The 27,637-nt window shown below is 57.0% G+C and overlaps 7 protein-coding genes across 7 annotated transcripts; 4 read left to right on the top strand and 3 right to left on the bottom strand.

Moving 5' to 3' along the window:
• Window positions 1-559: 559 nt before the first annotated feature.
• On the bottom strand, window positions 560-2,594 carry CDEST_08743 (Putative mannose-6-phosphate receptor binding domain superfamily, MRH domain, protein OS-9). The gene is made up of 2 exons (XM_062924902.1): window positions 2,351-2,594; window positions 560-2,277 (listed from the first exon to the last, which is right to left on the bottom strand). Exons 1-2 carry the CDS (start codon window positions 2,450-2,452, stop codon window positions 751-753), a joined length of 1,629 nt encoding a protein of 542 aa, XP_062780953.1. The 5' UTR covers window positions 2,453-2,594; the 3' UTR covers window positions 560-750.
• Window positions 2,595-2,730: 136 nt separating this feature from the next.
• Window positions 2,731-5,033, bottom strand: CDEST_08742 (uncharacterized protein; the record flags this gene model as incomplete). The annotated part of the gene is made up of 3 exons (XM_062924901.1): window positions 2,731-3,676; window positions 3,755-4,555; window positions 4,615-5,033. 3 exons carry the CDS (start codon window positions 5,031-5,033, stop codon window positions 2,866-2,868), a joined length of 2,031 nt encoding a protein of 676 aa, XP_062780952.1. The 3' UTR covers window positions 2,731-2,865.
• An 8,345-nt stretch (window positions 5,034-13,378) lies between these two features.
• CDEST_08741 (uncharacterized protein) lies at window positions 13,379-14,499 on the top strand (the record flags this gene model as incomplete). Its single annotated transcript, XM_062924900.1, has 2 exons — window positions 13,379-13,748; window positions 13,963-14,499. The coding sequence occupies 2 exons, from the start codon at window positions 13,379-13,381 to the stop codon at window positions 14,391-14,393; spliced, it is 801 nt and encodes a 266-aa protein (XP_062780951.1). The 3' UTR covers window positions 14,394-14,499.
• Window position 14,500: 1 nt separating this feature from the next.
• On the top strand, window positions 14,501-17,883 carry CDEST_08740 (uncharacterized protein). The gene is made up of 2 exons (XM_062924899.1): window positions 14,501-15,045; window positions 15,110-17,883. Exons 1-2 carry the CDS (start codon window positions 14,728-14,730, stop codon window positions 16,862-16,864), a joined length of 2,073 nt encoding a protein of 690 aa, XP_062780950.1. The 5' UTR covers window positions 14,501-14,727; the 3' UTR covers window positions 16,865-17,883.
• A 757-nt stretch (window positions 17,884-18,640) lies between these two features.
• CDEST_08739 (uncharacterized protein) lies at window positions 18,641-21,363 on the top strand (the record flags this gene model as incomplete). The annotated part of the gene is made up of 5 exons (XM_062924898.1): window positions 18,641-18,801; window positions 18,896-19,060; window positions 19,132-19,885; window positions 19,993-20,244; window positions 20,329-21,363. 5 exons carry the CDS (start codon window positions 18,641-18,643, stop codon window positions 21,361-21,363), a joined length of 2,367 nt encoding a protein of 788 aa, XP_062780949.1.
• A 137-nt stretch (window positions 21,364-21,500) lies between these two features.
• Window positions 21,501-23,716, bottom strand: CDEST_08738 (Putative amino acid/polyamine transporter I, amino acid permease; the record flags this gene model as incomplete). Its single annotated transcript, XM_062924897.1, has 5 exons — window positions 21,501-22,311; window positions 22,502-22,670; window positions 22,789-23,067; window positions 23,258-23,334; window positions 23,442-23,716. 5 exons carry the CDS (start codon window positions 23,714-23,716, stop codon window positions 21,501-21,503), a joined length of 1,611 nt encoding a protein of 536 aa, XP_062780948.1.
• CDEST_08737 (Putative copper amine oxidase) lies at window positions 22,879-27,120 on the top strand. Its single transcript, XM_062924896.1, has 5 exons — window positions 22,879-24,857; window positions 24,960-25,536; window positions 25,610-25,735; window positions 25,867-26,711; window positions 26,798-27,120. Exons 1-5 carry the CDS (start codon window positions 24,520-24,522, stop codon window positions 26,955-26,957), a joined length of 2,046 nt encoding a protein of 681 aa, XP_062780947.1. The 5' UTR covers window positions 22,879-24,519; the 3' UTR covers window positions 26,958-27,120.
• Window positions 27,121-27,637: the final 517 nt, after the last annotated feature.

Here is a 27,637-nt window from a genome sequence, read left to right as displayed (position 1 = left end):
AAGTTAGAGCTCGGGCGCACTGTAGATGTTGTGCTCGGAGTTGCATCCGAAGGTGGGAGAGAGCGCCTTCCGTCCAAGGTCAGCCAAATGCCAAGAGGCGGATGGTGGTAGTTGTGGAAGTAACCGGAGAGCGAAGGTGGATAGCAGTTGCCTTTTGGCTTGAACAGGAGGAGCAAATAGGGCAAGAACAAGGGAGGTGCCTGCTCTAGGAAAGAGTAACTCAGAGCAGGAGCCTCACACAGGATCAAAGAGGAGTACGTACAGACGGCATATCCGACTATCAACCTTACCTAAATCCCCTATCTACGTACGGATGGACGGCCTAGATGCCTTCCAGCCCGGAGTGATGTGTCATAAATTCCGAGGTAGAGACTACTGGGTCAAGGGTTAAGGAGGCGTGTCGTGTCGTTGGACGCCAGCTGTAAATCCCTCAGAGCAATGAAACATGCCTGAAGGGGGTGAGAGAGAGCCCTTCTCGTGTCATACCAAACAACATCTGCTGTGAAGTTTTGGATGCTGTTCGTCCATTGCGACGTCCGCTCTTCGGACGATTTGCAATGAAGATGGAGGTGGAAGAGGCATAAACTTCTTGGCAGACGTGATCAGCGTCACTGAGAGAATGAAACAGTTTAGAGCTAGAGAGCCAGTGAGGCATCATGCCATGCGTAGCGTACTTCTGCGCTTCCATACAAGACCGCATCCCAAACGCCAATGCTAGCCATCTCGGACAAAAAACTAAGACGGCGCGTGTCAGAGCTCCTCATGGAAAAAGTGCTCCTCGCTACCCTCCTGCTCTTGTTCCTGGTCCTCGTCCTGCTGCTGTGCCCTTCCCTCCACGGCCGCCGCCGCCTTCTTCTTCCTCTTCCCCTTGGCGACATCCTCGCCAAGCTCCCCTTCGGAGCCGTGGTCGACGATGCCCCGGATCTCCCTCGGGTCGCCCGGCTGCTCCACCACCTCGAGCTTCCAGCCCTTGTCGCCCGCGATGCGCTCCAGCTCCGCTCGCATTTCCTCCACGAGCTCGGGGCTCAGGTCCAGCTTCTTCAGCTCGCTCTCGTCGAGCACCTCCGTCGCACCCCCTTCCGCCTTGCTCTTGGCGCTGGCGATGATCTCCACCAGGGGGCCGTGCCCGCGTCCCGGGAGGTAGCTGCGCGGCGGCGCGAGCTTGGTCGGTGGCTTGCCCTCCTCGTCGCCGTCTGCGAGCACGTTGCGCGCCCCGACAATGACCCCGCCAACGTTGACGCCCTTCTGCGCCCCGTCCCGGCCGTTGGCGCCCTTATGGCTCTGCTTCAGCTGTCCTGACTGCTCCTCTTTGCCGCCGGAGCCGGTGGCAACGTCTACCTTCTTCTCCGTCATCGCCTCCTCAGCCTCCAACGTCTTTTGACGGTGCCACTCGGCCTGCGCGTCAACGTCGTCCGACGGGAGGATGAGCTGACAGCTGATGGGGTTTGCTCTCGTGACCCGCGGCGGGAGGAAGGCAACGTCGTCGCAGAGGCGCGGGGTGTTGACGACCATGAGGTACGCGCATGTGGTGACCTCCTTGATCCAGCCGATGCGGTCCCCCTTGATACCCGGCACGCAGTGGTACTGCACCTCGATCGTCCGGTCGCGGCCCGTCAGGTCGCAGAGGGTGCCGCCCTCCATCCTCTGGACGAGGTAACGTTGGTCGCCCTTGACCTGCAGATCCGTGTTCGCCGGCGGGTCCCAAGACTGGTGGGCCGCCTCCTGATGCTGCTCGCCGTCGTTGTTCTGTGTCTGCCGCCGCTGGCTGGGCGACGGTTGCACCTGGCCGAGCACGTACTTGGCCGTGTGGGGGTCGCGGACCGGCGGCTGCCCGTTGGGCACCGTCGGGAGGGCGTGGAACTGGGTGACCTCGCGGTTGTAGCAGAAGCTGTAGCTCCACCACCCGGACATGAAGTATAGGCAGTTTCCATCCAGCTCGTCGAGTAGCTCCCAGCCGTGCGCCGACGCCTTGGCCAGTTCCCGCGCCTCCTCCTGCTTCGCGAGCTCCGTCGCCGTGTGGTTCTCGGGCGTCTGCGGCTCCAGGACAGGAATCGAGCAGAGGTATTTCGAGGGGTTCATGTTCATGATTTCGTACTTCTCAAAGACGTCTGCCGAGCCGCTGTCACCGTCGTCGCCGTCGGCAGCCTCTCGGACGTTCTGCGAGATGTCGGAAGAGGTCGAGAACTCCGCAGAGTACGTCGAATGCGGGCTCACGCGGTCCAGCAGTGCCTGCGCATCGTGTTCTAAAATAAATGAATCCGAAAAGACAATCTCGTACTGCAAGCGCGCACACACGGGGTCAGCATGTCACGGGTCCGTCGCGGGCGTTGGTCGTTGGCTTCGGACGAACCTGGGGATAAGCTACGAGGTCGTCGTGGATACTGAAGCCGGGATGACGGGCCCCGCACAGCTGGGCGGTTGTCGCCAGCAAGACTAGGTTGATACGGCGCATCGTGCCGTGTAATTGGGTGTTCGATCACATGTAGAGGAGAGAAGTTATGGTGGAGGGAGAGGTGCTTGTCCACCTCCTTGAAGCTGCTTAAACACTCTCGCCGCGCACTGGCTCCGTCTGTTCCGTCCGTAGCTCACAGGTGTCATCTACGGGGTCTCGCTGAGATAAGATTGCCGGCGTTTTCCCGGTAGAACCGGGGAAGAAGCATCCGATGACCGATAAGAGACACTGCACGTGACTGCCTATATTGTATGTCTCGAACTGGCAACAACCAATATGTTTAGTTATATTCCCTCTCATTTGACTAATTCTCAGACACCAGCAGAACACCTGTTGGTAAACACATCCTAAACATATGGTAAACTTCGGACTGCAAAAAACCATTCAACCCGCATCTACACTCTGCTTCTACCTCATGCATACCACTGGCCTTTGGTAGGGGTCTCCACTGGCAGGCTCGAGAAAGAGCAATGTCGTGGCTCGTCGCATGGCTCGGCCACCACACCCCATCGCAGCGGCTTCTCCCACGCCTCTGCCTCGTCTGTGTCGGGATGGCAGGCCGCGGATATCGCTGCGCTGCAGCTGCCAGCGACAGGCATGATGCCGTTCTTGAAACGGCGCCATCCCGACGCGAGAAGAAACGCGATCATGACCAGGGCAACTACAACCGTGCAAACAGTTCCCAATGGCGACCATCCGCATGTCGTCAAGTTTGACTCGCCCATATAGGATACTGTAGGCCCCCTGTCCGCCGCGCGAACTCTGGACAGTATGTTGGCAGATGAAGGCTCGTACATTTCCAGATTGACGAGGAAGATGCTTTGCGAGATAAGCCAATGAAGAGCCCCGGAAAAGAAGAGGAGTGGAAGGGAGTAGCGGTACGGCAGTTGCAGGAAGTAGGTGCCTCTCTGTGCTCCTCTGCTTGTAGATGATACTCGTAGACCTTTGTACTCGCCACCAAATCTATCCCATTCGGTAGCCATACATAAACTGGTGTAGAGGGCATTGTAGTTGAAGTAGAGGAGAGACATGATGACTTGCGGGGTGTTGGCAAGTAATGCGTTCACGAGAAGATACTTGGAACCTTGGCCTGTTAGACCAATGTTCAAGACAGTCTTCGAATGCATTACACCGAGTCCGAACTGTGCAATGCTCTTGTTCCCTTCCATGATTACAAACCCTCGTAGTAGTAAGGATAAACAAATTACAACGGAGACCAGATACCTGGGTCTCTAGTAAGCGCGACTTCTGTACATGCGGTAGGTGGCGAACTTGTCGTGCGCCGGACTTCTTGATACGTACAGTAAAGTGCATGTCGTCCAGCGGCTGCGACTTCCGGCTGTAAACTTGCGCTGCGGTTGAACATGAAGCTGTCGCGGTGCTTGAGACCAGTCATTCATGGTGAAGGCCTTCTTTGGTTTGAGGGACATGGCCTTGGTGAAATTATCGGGGGTTTCGAGGAACGACGCCACGGCATCTCCGATCGTCAGGATCGGACTTTCGCCCCCTCGGAAAGCGGCAAACAGCATGAGAATGCCTTTGAACAGATTCAGACCAGTCACAACCCAGCAGATCGTGGCGCTAAAGAGTAACCTGCAATGTTCTTCAGTTTCCTGGCTGTAGAACTGCGTCACTGTCTTATTGTACGGTTTCCAGTCCTGCGGGGCTTCTAGTAATTTGGGCATGATGTCGTCACAGGCTCCTTCTATCTGGACATAAGCGCAAATCCAAGTGGAAGGCGGTCTTAATCTGTAGGGTTCCATCAGGTATACCTCGACTGTCCCTTCGTTGGGAAAATTATACGGTGTCGTATCCGATGGGTACTCCATCGTGTAGCTCGTATCGTTACGTGTAATATCAGGGTCGGCTGTGACTAGCAGTAGGCTGCCTCTCGAGGACTGAAACGGGGTTCCATAGGTTCTGAGACACTCGGACGCGTCAATGGGCTTTAGGACGCCGTTCTTGAAGCCTTCGTACATCTGATCAAGAGGCTTCGTGCGGTTTTGGAACAGGGCTCTGTTCTCTTCCAACATAAACCGTTCCTTCACAAGGAACACGCTATAATTGTTCACGGAAGTTGAGGCGAATATGACAGAATTATACCTGCGAATCAGTCAGTCTCGTCAGATCTAGTAGAAATCCAGAGCGCTGGCCAACTTAACAGTAGATGTAGTGGGAAGGACGACAAGGACAAAAGAAGCCAGAGCGCCTTCTTTTCCCATTTGATCCTGTCAAGATTCCGGATGCTCGGGACGCCAATGTCGAGCCACTTCCGCCCCGCGTGGGCGCGGTCAATTTCGGACCGGGTCGGGGCGATTGCGCACTGCATGCAATAGTTGCTGCCGGCGAGGAGCACCGTGCTGAGGATGTTGATGACGACGTGGACAGCCGTGTTGAGCCTCTTGATGTCGGAGCAGCCGCCCTCGAAGACGACGCCGATGCCGTCCTCGACGGTCTCGCCTTGCCACCTCGTCGCCCAGAGCGTGAAGGCCAAGTTGGCCGCGAATGTGGAGAACGCCGCGACGGAGAACAGGCAGGCCGCTCTCCGCCAGGGGTCGAGAGAAAACACCTTCATCTTCATGATGGGAGTCTTTGTGGTGAGCAGTCGGCGAGCACACTGAGACGTGTCTTTACGGAAACCTGTGACGAAGGAGGTTTTTTTCTGAGGTCAGGCCCAGAAATGTTATGTCCCAATGTTTGTCAAAGAGCGTAGTGATTCCCCTTGAGAGAAATTTTCTTCCATATCTTGGGGGAACCTCTGTTTTCCTCCAGCAGGCTACGCATTCATTAGCGCCACCCAGGCAGGCTGTGGTTCATCGCACCCTTCAAAACGGGAACTGAGCGCGGTACGATATTGACCCGCCAGTCAAACGGCGCCAAGAAAGCAGAGCCTTACTGGTCAAGGCCAGCCATAGGATATAGAGGCGTTCAGGCAAGCATTCGATTTGTGAGATTACGGATCAAGAATCTCAAGCATAAGATCCGTACGAGTGGAAGATGACCGAGGAGTGAGAAGCTCCGCGCTGAAGAAACAAACTTGGCGCGAGACAACTATAGACCCTTGTCCCCTGGACAATTGAAGACGAGATGCGCTTGCGATCTCTGCATTTCACTTCTCATAGCACGCTGATCTGGGACGAGATATGTTTGTGGTGTTTATGAACGTTGGCCACTTCACTCGCAATACTGGCCGAGTGATGGAACTGTATCTCGAAGCACGCTGTGAGTGCCACGCGCCAGACATTCAGCCTCTATCACTCCATGCAGCAAGACAGCTGGGCACATCTGTCGCTTTCAATCCATCCTGATCCATTAAGGAAGCCGGTGTGAATCATAACAAAGAACAGTTGAACAGTGCTCTCTGGGAAGCAGGAAGTGACTATGACAGATTGATGATTTGCTTTACTTTATGTGGCTCGCCAGCAACGATTGATGATGTGTAAATTGCCCCACGAAACAGAGCCTCATGTCACAGTGCAGTCTACAGGAAGTACCTCATTATGGAAAGGACTTGAGCGAGATGAATTCGTTAGCTAGCAGCAGAATGATCGCGCCCGCTGTCCTCCGGTCTCGCAGCTTTACCGAGCTGCCAGGACCAATCACTCCTGGACATCCCAAGAGCCGCGAACAACAAAGGAAAGGGGACTTGACGTGGCCAAGGACTCACTCTATTTGCCAGGGGCTAGTCAGTCTGGGATGGTATGCATTGCAGCGATATCAGCAATAGTGTTGTACTCGGACACGGCGTCTGCTTCCATCACCAGTCTCCAGGATGGGCACAAAAACACGTAGATCCCGCAGTTGCACACGCAGACGTCCCGATCTCGAACCGGCACCGGCCTAACCAGTGGCTCTCCGGCTGCTGCTCCCTCTCCCCCCCAGAGGCTGACCGCAGGAAGCGTCTAGCTCTCTGGTTGCCTAATAGGACACAATGTCGCGGTAGGCTGTCAGGCAGCCGCTGCACGACGTGAATGGCCAGCCAGCCCGCGCCGTCGGGCGGGCAAGACTTGGGGGGCAGACTTGCTCTCTTGCGCGTGGGTCGGCGCAGCGCCGCGGTGCCTACGGCCATGCTCATGCCATGTCATGTCATGTCATGCAAGACCAGCTGCAATGTGGCGCGGGGGGCCGAAGGAGAGCACGGATCCACGGATTCATCCTATTCGGCGAAGGAGACGCGTCCATCACACGTCGGAGCCCAACATGTGTGTGTGCGTGAGAGAGAGAATGTGTGTGCGCGCGCGCGTTGCGATGGTACATCATGTGTATGTAAGTGAGATAGAGAGGCATTAACTTGCGCCTCACGGACCAGTTGGAAGTTTAAAGCGAACTCAAGGTTGCCCGGATTGGATGACAATGTCCCAGCGGTAAGGCGCTCTTGGTCTCAGTGTCTTGGTACTCGTGTGCGGCGGCCCCCCCTTCACCGAGATAGGTGTGACCAATAAGAAAGATGGCCAAAACGAACGAAGGAACAAACAAACAAACAAACAAACATGCATGTGTCAGTAGCCGTTGAGGATGTGTGGTGTGCCTCCTTCTGCCGAGGGGAATTGGTGTAGGAATGCAACAGTGCGGACCATGATGTGGTGTGGTATGGTGTGGTTTGCCATGCCGCGCCGGCAACATCATGGACTTGTCTGGCACAGCCTCCGCACAGAAGATGAATACACTAGACTGACGGTTTCTGTGCTTGGCAACATGAGGTTGAGATGGGATTGTTCCCCCAAAAAAAGAATCGAGGAAAAAAAAAAAGATAAAAAAGAGGCCATGCGGCACTCAGTATAGCAGATGTTGGTGTCGGACTGGGTTCCGTTGGGTTGCGTCCACTGTCCATTGGTCGATGACCGCAAATCCGCAAATGACCTCACCGAGACAACCTCGTGAGGTGGAGAGCGGTAAGAGCCGTGTCGCCGACGAGTGGAACGGTGCTATTCGTAAGACGGTCTAGAAGCGACCACAAGCGCGAGCGAAAGCGAAATGAGCGACGGTCGAGCATTACATTGCGGGATACGACCAAACCCACTCTTGTCATATCAACCTTCATTGAGTAGAACTAGTGTGTCCGTACGGTCCGTCGCTCTTCGTGAGTCGTGTGCGCCCGTTACGTAGCGTAGAGTCCCCCCCCTGGGAAATCATCCCGCGTGTTCGAGATGCGGATTCAGTCAGTGAGGGGCGACGAACAGAGTTACGATCTGCGAGAAGATGGGGGGGGATAACCATCTGTCGCAGCCGCCAACTGGGGAAAGGGCGGCAGACACAAGCTCGCAAAAGAAAGGGAAAGGAATACGCCCCGGGGCAGCCGGGATCATCCCTCCTCTAAGACGGAAAGCCGCCGCCTGATGACGGGAGATTGTCGCAAGATGCATGGACCATTGCCGCAAGGAGATGGGAGGGGGAGGGGGAGGGGATGGGGTTCGCAATTGAAGACACGGCATCGCTCCGGCGGTCAAGAATCTGGAGTCGGGAGTCTGGATATGCTTCATTCCGGGCGGGTTCTGCCAACTTTTGGAACTGGGCGGGCTTTCTCGAGTCTCTCTTTCTCCAGTGTCTCTCTCTCGCTGTGTGGACTTGAAACGAAAGGGACGATCCCTCGGCGGCGGAGTTGTTGCGGCGACGATGGTTTGCGGGACGATCCCAGGCTTCTTCTGGAAAGGGAGATGATTGCTTGTTTTGCTTGGTATTGGACCGGTGGGGGGCGGGCGGCTGGCGAGCAGGTCTGGATTGACTTTGATGAAGGATGAAATGGGGAAGTTGGAGATTTGGAGTTCTCTATACGGATGCAGAGGTATCCGTACTTACCTACTGTACTTAGATGGGGACTGACCGACCCCTTGTCCGGCATGTCCTTGGAAGTAAATCACAAGTGGGTTTCGTGTGTAAGTGCCTTGCCTTCAGCTACTTACAGTCTGTACCTACCTAGGTAGTAGCAAGTGTATCCGTAGGGAGACGAGACTACCGCGTCAAGCCAGCAGGTTAGCAGGTTAGAAGCCGGTAAATGGCGCCAACGGTGTGCTGCTCTTGCTCTCTCTCTCTCCAACTCTCGTTGCCGTTCTGTTCCCATTCCCCCACACACGTATCGTAGGCGGGCGGGATTGCAGACAGCAGGAGCCAATGGCTTCCAGAGGCGGGGCGGCAGCCTCACTTTGCGGGAACGAGCCGTGGCCAATCGAGCTTCGCCCTGCGGCGCTAGTCTTCATTTAGAGGAACACACGACAGGCTGTGATTCGTCATGACCGTAATCCCGCGGCAAGTGGGGTCGTATGAGTGGGGGGGGAAATGGAAATAGAGCAGTTTCCAGGTGTTGCAAGTTGTAGCAGGTTGCTAACACCACTGAGCTAGGCCATTACAGGATCCCCCCCCCAATACCGATTCAATCACGGGACAGGCAGCCTAGGTTCAGCAGCCAGGTGGCCCTCCAGTGGGCGCCAGTAAGACGGACGGCAGGACTGCGGTGATGATCGTCTAGTGTGTGGGGGGATTGATTCTCCAACATCAACATCAACATCAACATCAAGAGGTGAGCGAGGGTACGTACCTCGAGGGAAAACGAGGCAAACAGCTCGACGATTGGATCACCAACATGGCCCGGATGGATGTCACTTGGACGGGGATCGCGAGACTGAGGATGAGATGCGTCCAGTGGTGGGCACCGTATATGCATCGCGGGGGTCGTTTGTGGATGTAATGTGCCCGCTCCTGCTGCTATTCGATAGAATGGCTGGCTTGACGTCCAGTGGTAAGGCGTTTTCATGCTCGAGATGCAGCGAGGTTCTGTCAAGTAAGGTGACGAGCTGAGGTGATACAGACGAGGACGCGGGCAGAAGAGGAGGACGAGGATAAAAGAGGAGGAAGAGGAGGAGATGGTGGTCAGCCAGTAAACCCGCTTTCAGGAGAGACGTCGGGTTGCAGTCGGTGATGGACGTCCACGACATGATGCCTCACCCTCCCCCAGAGACACACGATATGGGAGGCTGAGATGGTCGATGTGCCTGAACATCATGGAGTCTCTGCCCTGAGCCCCTGAGCCTTGGAGGGGAGAGCATGGCCATGGCATGGGATGGTCGGGGCGTGTCCGTGGGCACACATCATCAGCCTTTCGGCGTGGACACGGGAAGCTGCATTATTGTTTCTGTGTAATGCTGGAAAAACGCCTGAAGATGGAACCCCCCCCCCCCCCAAGAAGAAGCGGGATCTGCTGCCCCAAGTGTCCCTGCCGTCGACCACGATGACGGGCGATGTCTCTGGCGATGTTTCTTTTGCTTTTTCTTATTCCTCGGGCTGGCGCAAATCCTCCCCCCTCCAACACCACACCCCCCTCCCTTCCCAGCATTCCCCGGACGCGTCTACGATGTAAACAGCGCCCACTGCCGTCATGCTCACGTTTCTTTTCTTTATGCATCAACATCCCGCGCTGCTCATGCGTCTTACAGAGAGCATGCCGGGCCTCCCTTCCGACTGCCCCGTCCCCGGTCCCAGACCGGGAGAATTGAGATCAGTCAGATTAGGTAGTTCGGGGCAAGGGGGCTTGGTCTGCCGGGTAGGGACGGACACCGAGTACACGGTCCACGACCCCCCCTTACAGGAGGCTAAGTTTGGGGATGTTTTCTCGATGTGTGACTCGTCGTCGTTGTCGTCGTCGTCGTCGTCGTCGTCGTCGTTCAAAATACGCAAAGCATACCGGGAAGGGAGAGAAAAAGAATTACAACCACATCTCCCTCCTATGATTCGCCGGTCCTTGTCCAACGTTTGACGCGTTCCGTCATTTGAGACCGACGATTCGCATCACCTGTTTCCCCCTCACTAGGGAGTCGTCACCACGGAGTAATTATCGCTCCCTCTCCTGGACACTTTTGCGAAGTTTAGTTGGATCACGGACGGCAGAGCATCAGTCGGACGGAAAAGAGAGCGAGAGAAGAAAAAAAAAAAAAGAAGAAAAAGGGTAGAAAGTTATGATTCGAGAATTGGGATGAAAACTCATGAATCAACTCGGTAGCTAGGTTGTCGACCTGGCTCCCCTCCCCTCTCATCCGGATATCGTCCCGAAAAGACAAGCAGAAAGCCAATTCGCTCTTTGACCCCGTCTTCGTCAGAGAGGGGCAGAAAGCTCTCTGCCAATTGAGGGGAAACGTGAGAAAGGAGGGGGAAGCAAGGCTAGGATAGCTCCGCATGAACGCTGTTGAAGGTATGCTCGTCTTCAAAAGGGTAATCCAGAACGAGAAGATGAAAAAGAACGCGAATTCACGAGGCGGGGCAAGGGGGTTACAGAAAGATCGGAAGGTTGGGACGAAGTACGGATAGAGTTTCTCAAAGCAAGAGGGGTGATTTCCGTCCCTTGTTTCCTCCTCTCTACGACAATGGCGGACTTTGAATCCGCCAAGCCTGTCATCATGATGGAGGCCGTTTGGCGGGCGATTTTTTTTTATTGGTTGATAATGGTGGTGGTGTTTTGCTTTGAGCCCCCCTTTCGACGGATGGGACGATGTCAAGAAAGGACCAAAACAAGGTTTCCGTCTTCCCCTCCCTAGGAGGGTTTAGGGTACTGCTGTTGATGCCCTCAACGGCGCGCGCTGTCATGTAAGTAGCGCGGGACGACAAACCTAACGGTCGACGGCGTCAGGGACGAGTCATGTCAGACGGGTGGCGGTAAGACCTCCCTCCCGAGGAAAGCCACGCACACCGTCGTCGCGCCTGGCGCTCGGTGCCCTCGAAAAAGAGGAGGATAGTTTGGCTGGTCTCGTTTGATCGTGGTCTGGTCTGGTGTTTTCCCTCGATGTTCATGCGTTGTGTAACGCGGGGGTGCGTTTGGGGTTTTTTTTTTCTTTTTCTTTCTTTCTTCCCCCTCTCACTATTTTCCCTTTTCTTACTCGGCGCACGCACAGTCGGTCAATGGCGCGCGATGGTCACCGTGTTGGGACAAGTTGCGGGAGCCGAGGGGAAGAAGGGGGAGGGGTGGGAGTGGTTTGCGGGCGGAACTCAAGCACAGAGATGGGCCGAAGTCAAGAGAGTCAGTCATTCTTCACCGGTTCAGACAGTCTGATGGGATGTGATGTGGGCGCTCTCTACACAAGAGATGGAGCTGCGACAGTGCGACGAGATCGGAACTAGCGGTTGGATGGAGGGATGAATGAGGTGGAGGGGAGTTTGTTGAGATCGAGACTGATAGAGACCACTCACTCTACGGATAGAGTGTGTGAGTGAGTGAGAGACAGAGAGGGGGGAGATAGAGAGAGAGAGACTCGAACACACACATACCTACCTACGCGGCCGGCATACATCTCATCTCATCAAGCACGGCGATCTCGTTCTGCGGCGAGCAAGATGGGAGATCCACCGCATGGAAGTGGACCTCTAGGAAAGTTCGGGACGATCACGATGTCGGGCCCATTCTCATTTTACCAGGGGGGGTTGGTTGGTCACGCACTGCTGTGTGTGGTTGAGTCGTGATGCCGTGATGAGCGTCCAGGGATGGGAGAGTAGGCAGACAGATGGGCACCCGTCGACCACTGTGACGCACAGGTTCAGTTCTTGGCCGGCCCGTCATGCTATGCGAAGTACGTCTGCCTGCCTGCCACATTGGAAGGCCAGGCCACGATGACTGGCACGAGGGAACGGCGTGGACAGCATCAGCAGCAGCACCAGACTGTGTTGGGCAAAGCTTTACCCATGGCAGCCCAGCTACAGCCCAGCTAAAGCCCGGTTAAAGCCCAGCTACTGAGTACAGCCCAGACAAGGGCAACGTTCCCGCGCCGCGGTTCGAGGGGGTGGCCAGTCTCGATGCAGTTAAGATGCAAAAGTCAAAAGCCCAAGACAGTAATGGTAGTGTAAGTCTCCGTACCAAGTCAGCGGTCAAGTAAGTGAGAGCCAGTGTGAGCGACGTGTGGAGTGAGAGGAGAGTGGGAGTTGAAAGTGAGAGTGAGAGTGAGAGTGAGGGTGACAGAGACAGAGACAGAGACAGAGAGGTGCTGATTGGGCACTGCTTACCCCCTGTCTCATACCGCACACGCTAGCAGACGTGTTCAGTACCCACACGCCCCCCCCCCCCCCCCCCCCCCCAAGCTAGCACTTGACACTTTCACTTTCACTCTCATTTTCACTTTCAACAGCAACACGGCACTCGAAGTCTCGCCGCGCCAACCCACTCGCACACCCCTCCTCTCGGGCCCAAAAATACACCGGAAACAGGGACATTCGTCACCGAAGCCGAAAATACAGTCCCCGGCACCCGGCCCACTCTGGCTGGCCAGAGGAGTCGAAGGACCTACCAAGGTACGAGATGTATGTACTCTGCACTCCGTACTTGTACGGAGTCTACCTATGTACAGGCAAGCAGAAGTCAGGAAGGCTGGCTGGGAACTAGAAAACGCGATGCCAGCGCTCTGCAGCAGACGGGGAAGACCCTGGGGGGGGGGTTCACCCTTCTCACCGTCTACGACGTATACACAGTACTTTGGGGGTGCTTTTTGTTTTTTGTTTTTGTCTCGTTCTTTCTCAGGGTTCCGCTGCCCGGGTGTATCCTGTGTAGTGCAACTGTGCAGGTTAGATAGGTAAGGTACAGGTAGGTAGGTAGGTAGGTAGGTAGGTAGGTAGGTAGGTAGGTAGGTAGGTAGGTAGGTAGGTAGGTAGGTAGGTAGGTAGGTAGGTAGAGTTAAGTTAGGAGGCAGAAGCTCATCTCTCGAAAAAGTCACGTTCATAATTACAATTACCTGTACATCGTAGGGGCACGGCCACGGCCACGGCCGGGCGGGCTGCATCCACTTTAACCTTCTTTCCTCGCTTCCATTCGTTCCTTCCCTGCATTTTGGTTTTTTTGTGTACTTGTACACTGTTGCTTATTGGCAGTTGCAGTTGCTCTCTCTCTCTCTCTCTCTCTCTTGCTACGGATACTCTTGCTGCTGCTGCTGCTCAGCTCGGCTCTGATCTGCTGCCCACATGAGAGAAGGGAGTACTGTACAGTACGTACCGGTTGCGAGCTGTCTGTTCCTCTCATCGCTCAGCCCACACCCCCCATTTCCTCTCACCGCACCTTTTTTTCTGTCCTGCTGGGCAGAATACACCACTAATTGCAATATCAGAAAAGATACGCACACACACACACACGCACATACACTCACAGCAAGAGAGAGAGGCCAGCACCAGCAAGTTGCAACTCTGCAGCTCCACGTCGGCCAGCTCATCACCACCACCACCACTTCCTCCCCTCTTCCTCCTCTTCCGCCTCTTCCACGTCCATCTCCCTCCCAATCACACCCTCCATCCATCCACCCATCCACTCATCATCCACCACCCATTCGTCCCTTCTGTTTCTCCCCCCCAAGCCAAACTAAACCTGAATCTATTCCATTAGCCACCCCCCCTCCCTTCAACACCACATACTACATTACACACCACACCTCATCATCATCGTAACGCACACGCCCCTTCACATCCATGATCCATCCATCCACCCATCCACCATCCATCAAATACCACCACCACCACCACCACCACCACCATCACCATCCCTGCTCGTCTAGCGTGCTCTGTCTTGCCTGTTCCACCGACATTACCAGCTCGCTGTGGAGACGCCGCAAAGCCTCACTTCCATGACTGGACATTCGTTGCGCTGCTGATCCTGTCGACTTCTTTAAACCACTGGCATCGCACCGTCCGCCTTCCCATATCCTCCCACGATCGTCTTCCTATTCGAAGCCACAATCTCCCTGTTCCATCGACTCGCCTCGACTCGACTCTACTCGCCTTGTCTCGCCTTGCCTCCCAAGTTAACCTTGAAACTTCGTCCTCGCACAAGTCTTCGAGGCCCCATCTACCCCAGGGGACAGCGAGAGAGTCTCGAGCGGAAGAGAGACACAACGGAAGAGAGAGAAGAGAGAGACACACAGAGAAAGAGAAAGAGACAGAAAGCATCGCCCTCGAGGTTTATTGTTTTGCAACCGGGACAAGCTAACAAACAACCGCCTTGTCTCTTGCCTTGTCTCTTGCTCCAGACCAGACAACTACAAACATCCCCGCCAGGTTCCCACCGTCGTCACTCGGGGGCCCTTGGATGCGTTGGAGAAACAAGAACGAGGCTGCACCACCACAAATCGCGCCGCTTCACACATCTCACCCGCCACCAACTACTATCCAACGCCTTCGGCCTCTCCCGTCCTGACTCGGACGGCCCTGGATCACTCGACTGAGCTGCGGTGCCGATACACTTCACCCCTCATCACAGTGCCAAACACACCCCTAGTCTTTGCTCATCACCCCGCCTGTTCGGCGTCGACTTGACTCTCAACATGAGCCATCCTTACCAGGACGTCCAAGAGATCCAGCGCCAGATGCATCAGAAGCAGCAAGAACTGGCTAACCTCCACAACCTCCACAACTTTATGCTCCAGCAGAATGTATCCGCACCACCCGCCCAGAGCAATACCATGAACCTGCTCCCTACCCAAGGCGACTACCAACTACAACTAGACGCAACCTTTATCCAACAACAACAACATTATCATCAGCAACAACTACAGTCAAATGCCGTCCCTCTGGGCCGCCGGGCCACGATCCCGAGGAGCAAGTCCAACATGGGCTACTCCGCCGCACCGCCGAGAATGATGGTAACGCACCACCCGTCGTCGCCGTCATGAAACTGGGGCGCCCTCCGTACTAACAAGCTACCAGGAACGCATCAGCGACGACTCGCCCCAGCCTGTCAAGCGCGCGAGGGTCATGTCACAGCAGCACCCCCGCGCCGCGCCCATGACGGGCATGTCAAGAAGCGCGTCCAACAGATCGGACAAGTCGATTCCCTTTGTCGTCAAGGGTCCTCTGCAGCCCCTGCAGACATCTTCAAATCACTCCAACACGATGATGGATCGCTTCTACCAAAGCCAAGACGACCCTCATGTGCTGTTTGAGTCTTCCCTGCAGAGAGCGCCGTCAAATCGTCGCCATTCCGGTCTCTCGCCCGTCGAGGAACACACGACCTTCCCGGACCCCGGCGTCGGCATGAACATCGCCGACTACCTGGCCGCGCATGACGAGATACCCTCCCCCGCCATGATCCCGCCGCCGCAGCAAAACTTCCTCAACCCCTACGACGGCCGCAACTCGCAGGCCAGCCTCATCACTTCGGCTTGCCCGTCGATGAGCTCCGGTATCTCCGCCGCCGAGACCATGCCCTTGACGAGGGAAAACAGTTCCTTCGACAACCGCTTCGACAACCAGTCCCTCAACGGCGCGTTCGAGATGGCGAGAATCAACTCGGCACAGTCACAAGTCGCTGATTACATGCCTTCGGACATGTACGCCGTCCCGGCTACTGGCACCTCGCCCAACGTCAAGCCCGAGAGCTACCTTGCCTACGTCGGCGCCGGCGCCAGCCTCTCCCCGCAGTACGCTCAGCAGTCGCCCATGGAAGAACAATTCCTCTCGCAGGGCTCCTCAATGATGGAGCGCTCCATCTCCGCCAACAGCACTGCCTCGACAAAGTCGACTACCGAGCGTCGCGCAAAGGAGGCCCGCCTGCAGCAGATCCAAAATGCGCACCGGACCAAAATCTGCCCCAAGCCCCTGGAGGCCGCCAAGCCATCCCAGTCCGCAGCAGCTGCTGCAAAGAAGGAGGGCAAGGTTGCCGTGTCCAAGGGCTCCTACACTCGCCCCAAGCACCCCAAGGTGTTCTGCGATATGTGCAACGAGCATCCCGACGGCTTCCGTGGCGACCACGAGCTGCGAAGACACATCAATGCAAAGCACGAGGGCGTCGTCAAGAAGTTTGTGTGCCGCGACCCTTCGACAGTGGGCATTCAACCCGGTGTCCAGGCCATCAACCCGCTCTCCAAATGCAAGCAGTGCGTCGCTCGCAAGCAGTACGGCGCCTACTACAATGCTGCAGCCCACCTCCGCCGCACCCACTTCAAGCCCAAGACCCCCCGTGGCAAGAACAAGAGGGGCGACGACGAGGAGAAGCGCGGCGGCAAGGGCGGCGGCGACTGGCCCCCCATGAACGAGCTCAAACAGTGGATGGAGGAGGTGTTTGTCACGGCCGACGACGAGGCTGCCGAGGCCGATGCCGAGGCCGAGGCCCAGGAGGAGGACGAGGGAGAGGCCGTACAGTTTGACCCGTCGGCGTCCATGGACCTCTCCCTGGGCCACATGGGCGAAAACATGACTTACGACATGGGTTTCACGACGTCTTACCACATGCCCGAGCTGGCGGCTATCGATACGTCTCAGGCGTCGTTCCTGGCCGTGTCCAACATGCCGCTCTCGTCGGCGTCGGAAGCATTCGCCTTCTCGCCTTTTACGTCCAACTCGCCAATGAACGGTCTGTCGTCGCACGAGCCGGCCTTCTCCATCTCATCGTCAAACACGGTGACACCCACCACCTTCCAGGACCCGCTCGCTGAGGGGCTCGATGGTTACGCCCTCTACTGACCAGCATGTCGCATCTCGTTGATCTAATTCTCTTCTTTTTCGGATTTCTGATTCAGCTTTGGGGTGTTGCGTTGTACCCCCCCTACCCCGCGACTGTGTACGGGATCGGCGTTGGGCTGCGCTCAGGCATTCGTTAGGCTGACTTGGCTTTTTGCATGACGTGAGTCTGCCCAACATCCACCCACAACCACAACCAACACCATGGCGACCTGCAAGGTCAAGCAAGAAAAAAGAAAACAATGAGGGAAAAAAAAAAAGACGACAGAATTCCCTACCACCCGCAATCATGCTATGTATGGCATCATGATCGGCGCAGGCACAGTGGCTGGATGCTGGCCTAGTGGGAACACCAAGGCACTGCAGCTACCCAGCGAGTCACTTTCTGCGTTCCGTTTCTCAATTTCTCACTCCCCTCCACACCACCCTTTTTTATTATTATATTTATTTCTCGATTTTTTCTCTTTATCACTATTGTACTCTGTCTCTTTTTTTTTTTTTTTTTGCTCCGCAGTGTGTCAGTGGAGATACGTTTCACATGGCTCAGTGAACTGTGGTGACAGCACTTCACGCCCACCCAACGAGCCAAACGCTTCGGTGGTGTGACCGAAGTTTGGAAAGCTGTACATACATGGGGACATGGATTGGACGCAAAGTCCTTTAGGATCAAAAGGCTTGGTGCCGGTGACAGGGCTGGGGATGTCACTCCTGGCGGCTTCGGCTTGGATGGTACAAACTACAGGCGTTGTTTCCTCCGCAAGGAGGGTTGTTTTCAAGAGTGTCATTTTGGTTTTTTTTCTGGATTGTCCTGCAAGGTGTTGGGGATATGGTATGTATTTTGGGGTTGATTTGGGTTGAATGCCCCGTGGCGTTGTCATGTATATACATGGAGACCGTGAGGTCGGTTGGCTCAAGGCACGGCGTATGTGCTTGTGCTGGATAGTGTAAGGACCTTGGCAATGTCCTGGAGGTGGTGTATAAAGGTACCTAGCTCAAACAAGAATCGGGTGTTTGGCACCTATGAACTCATCCAACTGGAGCAAGAAGTGTCATGTGGATTATGTGGTTCGGTGAATGCATTTCTTGCGTGTAAAATACAGACCGATTCAGATGTAAGCTGAATGTGGCCGAAGTGCACTTATCGGGGCCCGTCATAGGTATGATGTTATTTGCATCTGGGCCCCCAAAAGCAGCAACTAGATCCTCATGCTTGATTTTTCTATTTTATAAGTCAGGTGTATGTATAGCTCTGGTAAACAAGTATCCCCGAGGAAGACTCTGGGAAACTTCTCACTTATTCGAATCTGGCGGGTCTGAGGAACTAGAGCTTTAGCTAGCTGTCTTTAGTTGTCTTTAGATGCCGTTATGATATAGCCCAGGGGCGCTTCGCCGAGGACAGGGAATAAATACCTTACATCCCACCCAAAGCCTATACTTTCCCCAGGGTATTTCGGATGGATGGCCGATTTGACAACTGTTAGTTGGACAAGTTTCTCTGTCTTATTAAGTAAGCGTTTGCTGTTTGTTACCAGTGCCGGTGGCCCCAACCTAGGTACTTTAGGTGGGTATGTCCAAAATGGTTTAGTTTAGTTAGCAGCGTGTGTGTACCTACCTAGGTAGGTGGGTAGGTACCCTAAGCAGCTCTTAATCATCGGCCGGAACGCGCGCATTCCGTCCCCCTCATGGCCTCGGAACGATTCCTTTCCATCATCACCCACGTCGCCCGCCGATTCCGACCAACCTCGACCTGTTCCGTGGAGCTCGAAAGCACAGCGCAACATGGCCCCGGATCCCGAGACGACGGAGGCCATGACGCCGCAGTCAACGGCGCCAAGCTCCGCATCGGCGCAGAAGCGCGCCGCCGCCCCTGCATCCACATCTGGTTCTGTATCTGGCGAGGCCCAGCGGTCCAAACGAGCCAAGTACACCCCTGTAGCCTGGTATGGATGGCATCCGAGAGAGTCTTGTTTGACATATGTTGGCGACAGAAGCGCACCATCACGAGCATGAGGTGACTGATTCCCTGGGCGATAGCAATGAGTGCAAGAAGCGCAAGCTCAAGTGCATCAGAGAAGACCATCGTACGGCGTGTCAGCGATGTCTTTCCAACGGAGCCGAGTGCGTCTTCGTCCCCGGGCCGCAGCAGACGCCGCTGAGAGAGCGCGAGCTTACCCACGAGAGGGATGAGCATGTCAACCCGTACGGTGACGCCTGTGACCCACGTCTCAAGACAACCCAAACCCAAGTGCTAATAAAACCGTTAACGACAGGACTCAGTACAGGAACCTGAGCGCTGAGGTAGCCATCCTCCGCGAACAGGTTACCGCCTTGACGTCGTCACTTCGGGAACTCACCGGCAAGATGGCGCACATCAACACGCGGTCGCCGGCCACGCTCGGCGGTCCACAGCACCCGAATCCTCAGTACACAAGCGAGACGAACCGGCGGCCCAGCGAGCCAAGAGAACCCCAGTTCGTCGGTCCCACGAGGTCCGCCTACAGCCTCCGCATCGCCGAGTCGTCTCTCTCACGGGTGCCCGTTCAGACGCGCGACGCCTCGCCCACGAGTCGGTCCGCCTCTCCCGCGGGCTCGGCAAGGGCGCCGTCCGAGGCCCCGGACCGCCGTGCGGCATCGGCGCCGACGGATCTCGACAAAGACGCCCTCCTGACGTTCGAGTTCGACGAGGTCCTCCGGCTGATCGACGTCTACCAGGAGGAGATCGAGTCCGTCTACCCTTTCACCAACATGAGGGAGATCTCGGCCAACCTGGAGCATATTCTCGACTACGCGAGACACCTGCAGAACCCGTCTGCCTACCCGGTGTCCCCGGGCGATCACCGACCCAAGGCTGAGCTCAAGGAAGTCCAGATTGTCAAGGTCGCCATCGCCACGTCCATTGTGATGGAGGCCCAGGGGCAGAACGCCATCAGCACGAAGCTGATCGACGCGGTGGAGCCCGTCGTCTGCCGTGTCTCCGGGGAGGCGTCCATCGATCTGAGGGAGCTGCAGATCATCACCATGCTGGTACGTTTCTCGAACATGACCCGTCGGGAGTTTCCCCCTTACCTAAAGCCTGGTGACTCGGCCATGCCTTCTCCCCGACAGCCGTTGACTGACCACCTCGCGAGTAGAGCATCTACTGGTTCCACTGTGGCGAGGAGCTGCTGGCCTGGAGATCGATCGGCATCTCGGGGAGGGAGGTGCTGGAGATCGGGCTGCACCGCCGTGCGATCCTCATGGAGAACTTCAAGGACCCCAAGGACCGGGACCTGGCCCTGCGGTGTTTCTGGTGTGTCTACGTGCTGGATCGTCGGTGGAGCTTCGGGACGAGCTTGTCGTTTGGGCTCATCGACAGAGACATCGACCCCGAGCTTCCCGAACCGGTGAGGCCCCTCTGCCTGTTTTTTTTTTGTTTTTGTCTTTTTTTGTTCCTCTGTTCGCTTCGATGCTGATACCCGAGCTCGAAGGGCGATGAGTACCCCTATCTCCGGTGCATGGTCGCGTATGGCAGGCTGTGCTCCAAAGTATGGGAGGCCCTCCCGCCGTTCGAGTCGCCGTCCCAGTTCATCCCCCGGGACACGGTCGCGTTCCTGGACTTCATGACGCTGAACTGGCTCAGCTCGATTCCGGAGGACCTGCAGCTCCGGCACCCTCGCCTGGGCCTCGCGCCGCGGGTCCAGCCGCGCAGCGTGCACCGGCTGCGGACGCTGCTCTACCTGCGCGGGAACCACATGCGGACGCTCATCCACCGGCACCACGTGCTCAGCACGGCGAGCATCAAGGCGGACATGCAGGCCGCGCGGCTTGTGACAGACATCGCGCTGGACACGATCCAGGTGCTTGTGCACTTGAGCGAGACGAGCGACATCTACGCGCGGCAGCAGAACGCATTCAACTACTTCCTCATGAGCGCGCTGGCCGTGATCCTGCTGGCCGTGTGCCACGCGCCGGGCGTCTTCGCGGAGCCGTGCAAGGAGACGTTCCTGCGGGCCGCGCGGCTGGTCAAGGGCTTCTCGCGCCACGGCCACGCGAGCCGGCGGCTGTGGAGGACGATCAGGGGTCTCATGCCCGGCATCAAGTCGCTGGGCCTGCGGGGCGGCGATCCGGACAGAGGGGAAAACGGTTCTCGGGGGACGGAGAACGGCGTCGGCGTCGGCGTCGGCGGCAGCGGCGAGGGCGGCGGTGGCAGCATGAACTCGACGACCGAGGCACAGGCGAACGGGCCGGATCACCACAACGCCGGCGTCAACGAGCGAGAGGGGAGGAGGGTGGAAGGCCTGTGGGACGCCTGGGATACGGGCCCCCCGACGGACGGGTCCATACCGGACATGTACAACATGGGGAATGACCTTTTGAACCTCTTTGACGCGTTCGGGCACGCCAACGCGGGTCACCCGGCGCCGTCGGACTTCCCCGTGGGGTTCTTTGCAGGGGGCAACGAGCAGGTCATGTCACTTGGGGATCCGGAGGAGATTTCCCGGCGGTTTCAGGGGCTGATATAAGTGCATATGAAAGTTGTGAGGAGAGTCAAACAATGTTTCAATGAGGGCCTATTCCAAGAGCGTTATAATCACCATCCCAACTTCCCCCCCCCTCTACCCCCCAATAAAACAGAAAAGCTATCCGAGAACAATAGACATCAAACATCCGCGGAGACGGAGATACCGGTCACGACGTTGCTGACGGATGGCACCTCGAACTTGTGCCTGCCAAAGGACACGTAGTAGACGACGCCAAAAAGAAGCCATCCCGCCATGACGACGACGGAGTAGTTCATAGTCTGCGGCGTGACGGGCATGGCCGAGGGGAAGGTGCTGAAGACGATGACGACGACCATCCAGACGAGGCTGACGGCGTTCAGGACGGGGCCGAGCACGGGGCCGAGCCTGAAGGGCCCATAGTCGGACGGCTTCAGGGTCCTGCGGCCGTAGGCCATCATGTAGGCGATCGGGGCGATGTAGCTCGAGTACATGCCGATGATGGCCATGGACAGGATGGCGTTGAAGGCGGTCGTGTTGCCGAGGTAGATGAAGCCGAGCAGCATCTGCAGGACGGTGACGAGGACGACGGCGTGGACGGGGATCTGCTGGCGGGCGTCGACGCGGCCGAGGTGGCGGTCGTAGGGGGTGGCCCTGTCGCGGGCGAAGGCCCAGAGGGTGCGCGAGGTGGAGGTGATGCCGGCGACGGTGGCGGCGACGGCGGTGAGGACGATGAGGAGGGACAGGAGGGTGGCGGCCGGGAGGGAGCGGGTGGCGTCGGTGAAGATCTGCATGAAGGGGAAGCCGGTCGGGGTGGCGAGGAGGGCGTCGAGGGGCCCCGTGGAGAAGAGGAGGACGGTGCCGTAGACGAGGCCCATGAGGCCGTTGATGGCGACGCTGCCGACCATGGCGAGGGGCACGTTACGGCTTGCGTTGGGGAGCTCCTCGGCGAGGTGGCAGGCGGCGTCGTAGCTGGGGAGAGGGGCGGGGTGGTCGTTAGGAAACGGCTGTGGCTATGGCTATGCTCTTGGAATTTGTGGAAAGGGGATGGAGGATGGAGGGTGAAGGAGGAGAGTCAAGGATGGATGACGAAGATAAAGGGGTCAAGGATGAGAAGGGGGGGGCGGAGGTGTAAGGGGTAATAGGAGAGAGAGGTTCATACCCGAGAAAGGGGTAGACTGCGCTGATGAGCCCGACGAGCCACGAGACGCCGTCGCTCTCCCAGCCGCTGGAGTTGACGAACTCGGTGAAGACGAAGGAGGCGCTGTTTTTGGGGGCCATGACGCCCAGCACGATGAGGATGGCGAGGAACCCGACAACGTGGAGGACTCCTGGGTTTGTTTTTTTGTCAGTTAGTGAGCAGTCCTGAGTGTGAAGCTTGAAGAGGACAACACAACACTATCAAAGGGGTCAAGGAAAGACGGGACACGGTTGCGTTGTCGTACGTACCGGCGATCAGGTTGGCGGAGGGCAGCAGCCTGTGGCCCCAGATGTTCATGGCCATGCCGTAGGCGAGGACGGCCCAGTAGAAGAGCATGCCCTGCCAGCGGGCCGGGGCGTAGGAGCCGTCGTTGTTGAGGACGATGAGGGCCTGGGCCTGGAGGCCGGCGGCGAAGGCGGCGGAGGAGGTCAGGACGACCTGGCCGCCGACGGAGACCCAGCCGGTGGTGAAGGCGGCGGCGGACCGGGTCGACGGCGGGGAGAGGGCTGCGACCCAGTGGTATTGGCCTGTGGTTTGGTTGTCAGTCTTGAATGTGTCTGTGTTTGTTGCCCACTCCTCTCTCTTTCTCTCTCTTTCACTCTTTTACTCTTTCACTCTCTCTGTCTTTCCACTTCTCTCTTTCTCTCTCTCTCTCTCTCTCTCTCTGAGACCGGAAGTTTCACGGTCTGTTGAATCAAAGTCTGCGAGTTGTCTCACCTCCGGCAGTCGGGTATATCGAAGCAATCTCCCCGAGCGAGGAAGCGATGCAGACGGTGCATATGGTGGAGGCTATGCTGGAAACACAGAAAAAATTGAAAAAAAAAAGTCAGAATCCATCTAGACCAGCAGAGAGTTTTCGAGGGGGAAAAAAAACAGGGGAAACGCATGTCCGACGTCTTACAGATTATAAAACAGGCAAGGCGCGCCGCCGCTCAGCAGGGCCGGCGCGATGACGGTCGACAGAGCCTCCCAGGTTGCCATGAGGCAGAGACAGAGCGCCCCGAGGGCCGGCAGGGAGAACTGTCTCTTCAACTCCTGCGCGTGCCCGAGCTGGGCCAGCCGGTAGTCGTCGTCGCCATTCCCGTTGCCGTTGCCGTTGCCGTTGCCGTTGAGGGCCCCCGTCTGGGAGCCGGTCCTTTCGAGTGCCGCGGCGTCTTTCTTCATGTCGTTGTCCATTGTCAACTGAAGCTCCGAGAGTCTAGACTTTGCTGCTGTCTCTCGTACAATGTTCCCGAGTTGATCCCTGTGTATTGGGCGAATTCTCGCGTTATGTACGCCATAACTTTTTTTACGTTACAACATCGAGAAACAACCAACTGCTCTTATCACCCGTTAGACGGTATAAGTCCGCAGCCCCGGCTGCCCCGAAATGGAGACGACATCCCGTCACGGACGCAGCTGCCGGCATCTTATCTTCACGGGCAGATCCAATCACCAGAGTTGTTATAATCAGTGGCCAATCACGAGAGTCTTTAGCAGGCTTTCCAGGGCTGACTTTCTCAAGTTAAAAACAAGAACCCCCCCGGAACCTCTTATCTAGGCCAGGGTAAAGAGATAACGAAACGATAGGGGTTTGGTGGTTGTGTAGTGTAGTTCTTGACTCGGGGGCAGTTCCGGGCGTTCCGAGGCTTGTTCCGCGATCGTCGTTCGGAATCCCTTCCGGCAGCACAACCAAAACCACGCGGCCCTGAGACTCCATTTAACAGGACAATTGCTCGCGGAACATCCATCTGTCTTACTATTATTGTCTCGGACACCAGCCAGCCAGCCAAACCGGATTGATCGTCTCAGAGCAGTTGTCAGTCGATCCTCCGTCTTTCCGAACCTTCATAAACGACGCGATTGTGCTCAGTCTCCAGGAACTCACCCTCCTATCAACCAGGTTACCATTGTCTGGTACACACACACACACACACACACACAACTCATCGGATCCCCACCACCCAACCCAACCCCCCCCTGCTCGTTGACCTCTCACAATGGCTTCGATCCCACATCCCTTGTCGGCTCTGTCCATGGCAGAGACCAACCGGGCCCGTGACATCGTCCTTGCCGCCCATCCCGGATCCGTCCTCGACTTCAGACAGCTCTACGTGCTGGAACCGCCAAAGGCCGAGGTCATCAAGTTCCTCGACCTCGAGCACTCGGGCAAACTCACAGCTTCGTCGCCGAGACCGGCGAGGTGCGCCCAGGTCTTTTACGATGTCATTGGCGGCGCCAGCAAAGTACAGTACACCGAGTCCGTCGTGGACCTCGACCTCGGCAAGGTCGTCGACCAGAAGGTCATTGATCCCGAGCACCAGGCGAGCTTAACGATGTACGTTTGTCCTTTCTCTCCCCCCCCCCTGCCCCCCCTGGCTTATGCACCCCGCGTTAAGGAAGAGGTTGCTGACATGCATATGCGTGCGCGCCCCCATAGATATGATTTCGAGACCCTCGCCCAGGCCGTCGAGCGCTCGGCACTCTTCAAGGAGAAGATCGCCGAGCTCCAGCTGCCCGAGGGCTTCGAGGTGGTCGTCGAGCCGTGGCCGTACGGCGCCCCGGACCCGGCGGACGGGGACACGCGGTTCTTCCAGGCGCTCATCTTCGCCCGGGACACGCGGAGCGGCAACCCGGACTCCAACTTCTACGCCTACCCCCTGCCGCTGATCCCCGTCATGGACGCCGGCACCAAGGAGATTGTGCGCATCGACGAGCTCGCCACCGGCGGCAAGGGGGACGCCCTCAGCGGCAAGACGCACAAGCCCACCGTCGTCGACCACTGCCGGGACAGCGAGTACGTGCCGGAGCTGCTGCCCAACGGCACGCGCGCGGACCTGAAGCCCCTGACCGTCGTCCAGCCCGAGGGGCCCAGCTTCTCGGTGACGGACGGCAACCTCGTCGAGTGGCAGAAGTGGCGCATGCGCGTCACCTTCAACCCGCGCGAGGGCGCCGTTATTCACGATGTCCGGTACGACGGCCGTCCGGTGATGTACCGTCTCAGCATGAGCGACATGGTGAGTCTCTTGCCGTTGTTGTCTGTAAGATTGGATCTGGGGTAGGACAAACGCTTAACATCCTTGTAACCAGACCGTACCATATGCCGACCCTCGGCCGCCCTTTCATCGCAAGCAGGCGTTCGACTTTGGTGATGGTGGCCTCGGTAATGCCGTCAACAACTTGACTCTGGGCTGCGACTGTCTCGGTGTCATCAAGGTGCGTTCATCCCACACGAATAACAAAGGACTAGAGTCTTCAGCGAAGGCTCCTTCTCCAAGTCCTTCACTTCACACACACACACACACACACACACACACACATAGTATGATGCTCATGGTATAAATCAGTACTTCGACGGTGTCCTCACCGACGCCAAGGGCAACGCGGTCGAGACCAAAAACGTCATCTGCCTCCACGAGCAGGACAACGGCATCAACTGGAAGCACACCAACTGGCGAACCGGCCGCGCCGTCGTCACGCGGCGCCGCGAGCTCGTCGTGCAGTTCATCATCACCCTCGCCAACTACGAGTACATTTTCAACTTCAAGTTCGACCAGGCGGCCGGCATCGTCGTGGAGGCGCGCGCCACGGGCATCGTCTCCGTCGTCAATATCGACGAGGGCAAGACGGCGCCCTGGGGCAACGTCGTCAGCCCCGGCGCGCTGGCGCAGAACCACCAGCACGTCTTCTGCGTGCGCATCGACCCGTCCGTCGACGGCCACGAGAACACGGTCGTGCAGGAGGAGTCGCTGCCGCTGCGGGCCGACCCGCGGACGAACCCGAACGGCAACATGTACGAGGTGCGCCGGACGCCCATTGCGACCTCGGGCGGCTTCGACGCGGCGCCGATGAGCAACCGCGTCTTCAAGGTGCAGAACGCGGCCAAGACGAACCCGGTCAGCGGCAAGCCCGTCGCATACAAGATCACGCCGCCCCCGACGCAGCTGCTGCTGGCGGACCCAGACAGCGTGCAATCGCGGCGGGCGCTGTTCGCGCGGCACCACCTCTGGGTGACGCGGTACCGGGACCACGAGCTCTACGCCGGCGGGCGGTACACGCTGCAGAGCAAGGCCGAGGTCGGCGGCGTCAAGGACGCGGCCGACCGGAACGAGGACGTCCTGGACAAGGACGTCGTGGTATGGAGCGTCTTCGGGCTGACCCACAACCCGCGCGTCGAGGACTGGCCGGTGATGTAAGTTTGGATGAATGCTTCTGACACGTAACTACCTATGGTGGTGGGGGGGTCATTTTTTTTGCTAACGACCTATGTGTGTGTAGGCCCGTCGAGATGTTGCAGCTGCACATCACGCCCTCGGACTTCTTCACGGGTAACCCGGCGCTCGACGTGCCCTCGAACAAGGACATCGGCTCTCAGCTCACGACAGGCAACCAGGGCTGCTGTGCCAAGGAGGACGTAGCCATCCGGAGCAATTTGTGAGAGACAAAAGGCGAAAGTGAAAGAAAAAGGAAGCAAGAAGATGGGGGGAGAAAAAGAAAAAAAAAAGGAAGTGGAAAGGGGGGACCATACGATAGAATTTGGTCTGTGTATTGTACGTAGCAACGAGGAGGGTTTAGATTTAGATTTGATGAGACCAACGACTCTGTTACCTGTTTTCGAAACGTTGTTCTGGCATCAAGACATGTGAGACGGGTTACATGCTTGATGTTTGTTGCCTGTCAAGATGAGAATTTGCTCAATTTTTGGAATCTGGTCGTCGTGGGATCATTCGCTGAACAGATCACTCTGCCCTCTGGCGGGTAGACAGACACAACGCCCAATGTCTCTCTGATAGCTTCATGTAAAGAGACTTGTCACCCTCAACTTTTAGCTCATGTCAACAACTGCCGACTCGACCCGATTATCCAAACGAGTTTGAACAACTACGTCAGGGATCAACAGGAAAAGGCTTAATGTGAACTCTCGTACTCACGAATATAGACATTCGTCGGATCTTTCTTCCTTATTTGGTAGGTAGTTGCCTCAATGTCCTCGTCTAGGAATGGTTGATTCGCAGCTAGAAACCTGGATGCTTGGGATCCCACCGGCACGGATGGGACGGCACTTGAAACCCGTCCATGAATCGAGTCAAATCAGCAACCACCAAAACTACGACCAAT

This window comes from Colletotrichum destructivum, chromosome 5 (assembly GCF_034447905.1).
Source record: "Colletotrichum destructivum chromosome 5, complete sequence".
NCBI classification, from domain to species: Eukaryota; Fungi; Ascomycota; class Sordariomycetes; order Glomerellales; family Glomerellaceae; genus Colletotrichum; species Colletotrichum destructivum.
This window is presented reverse-complemented; position numbering and strand designations above follow the sequence as displayed.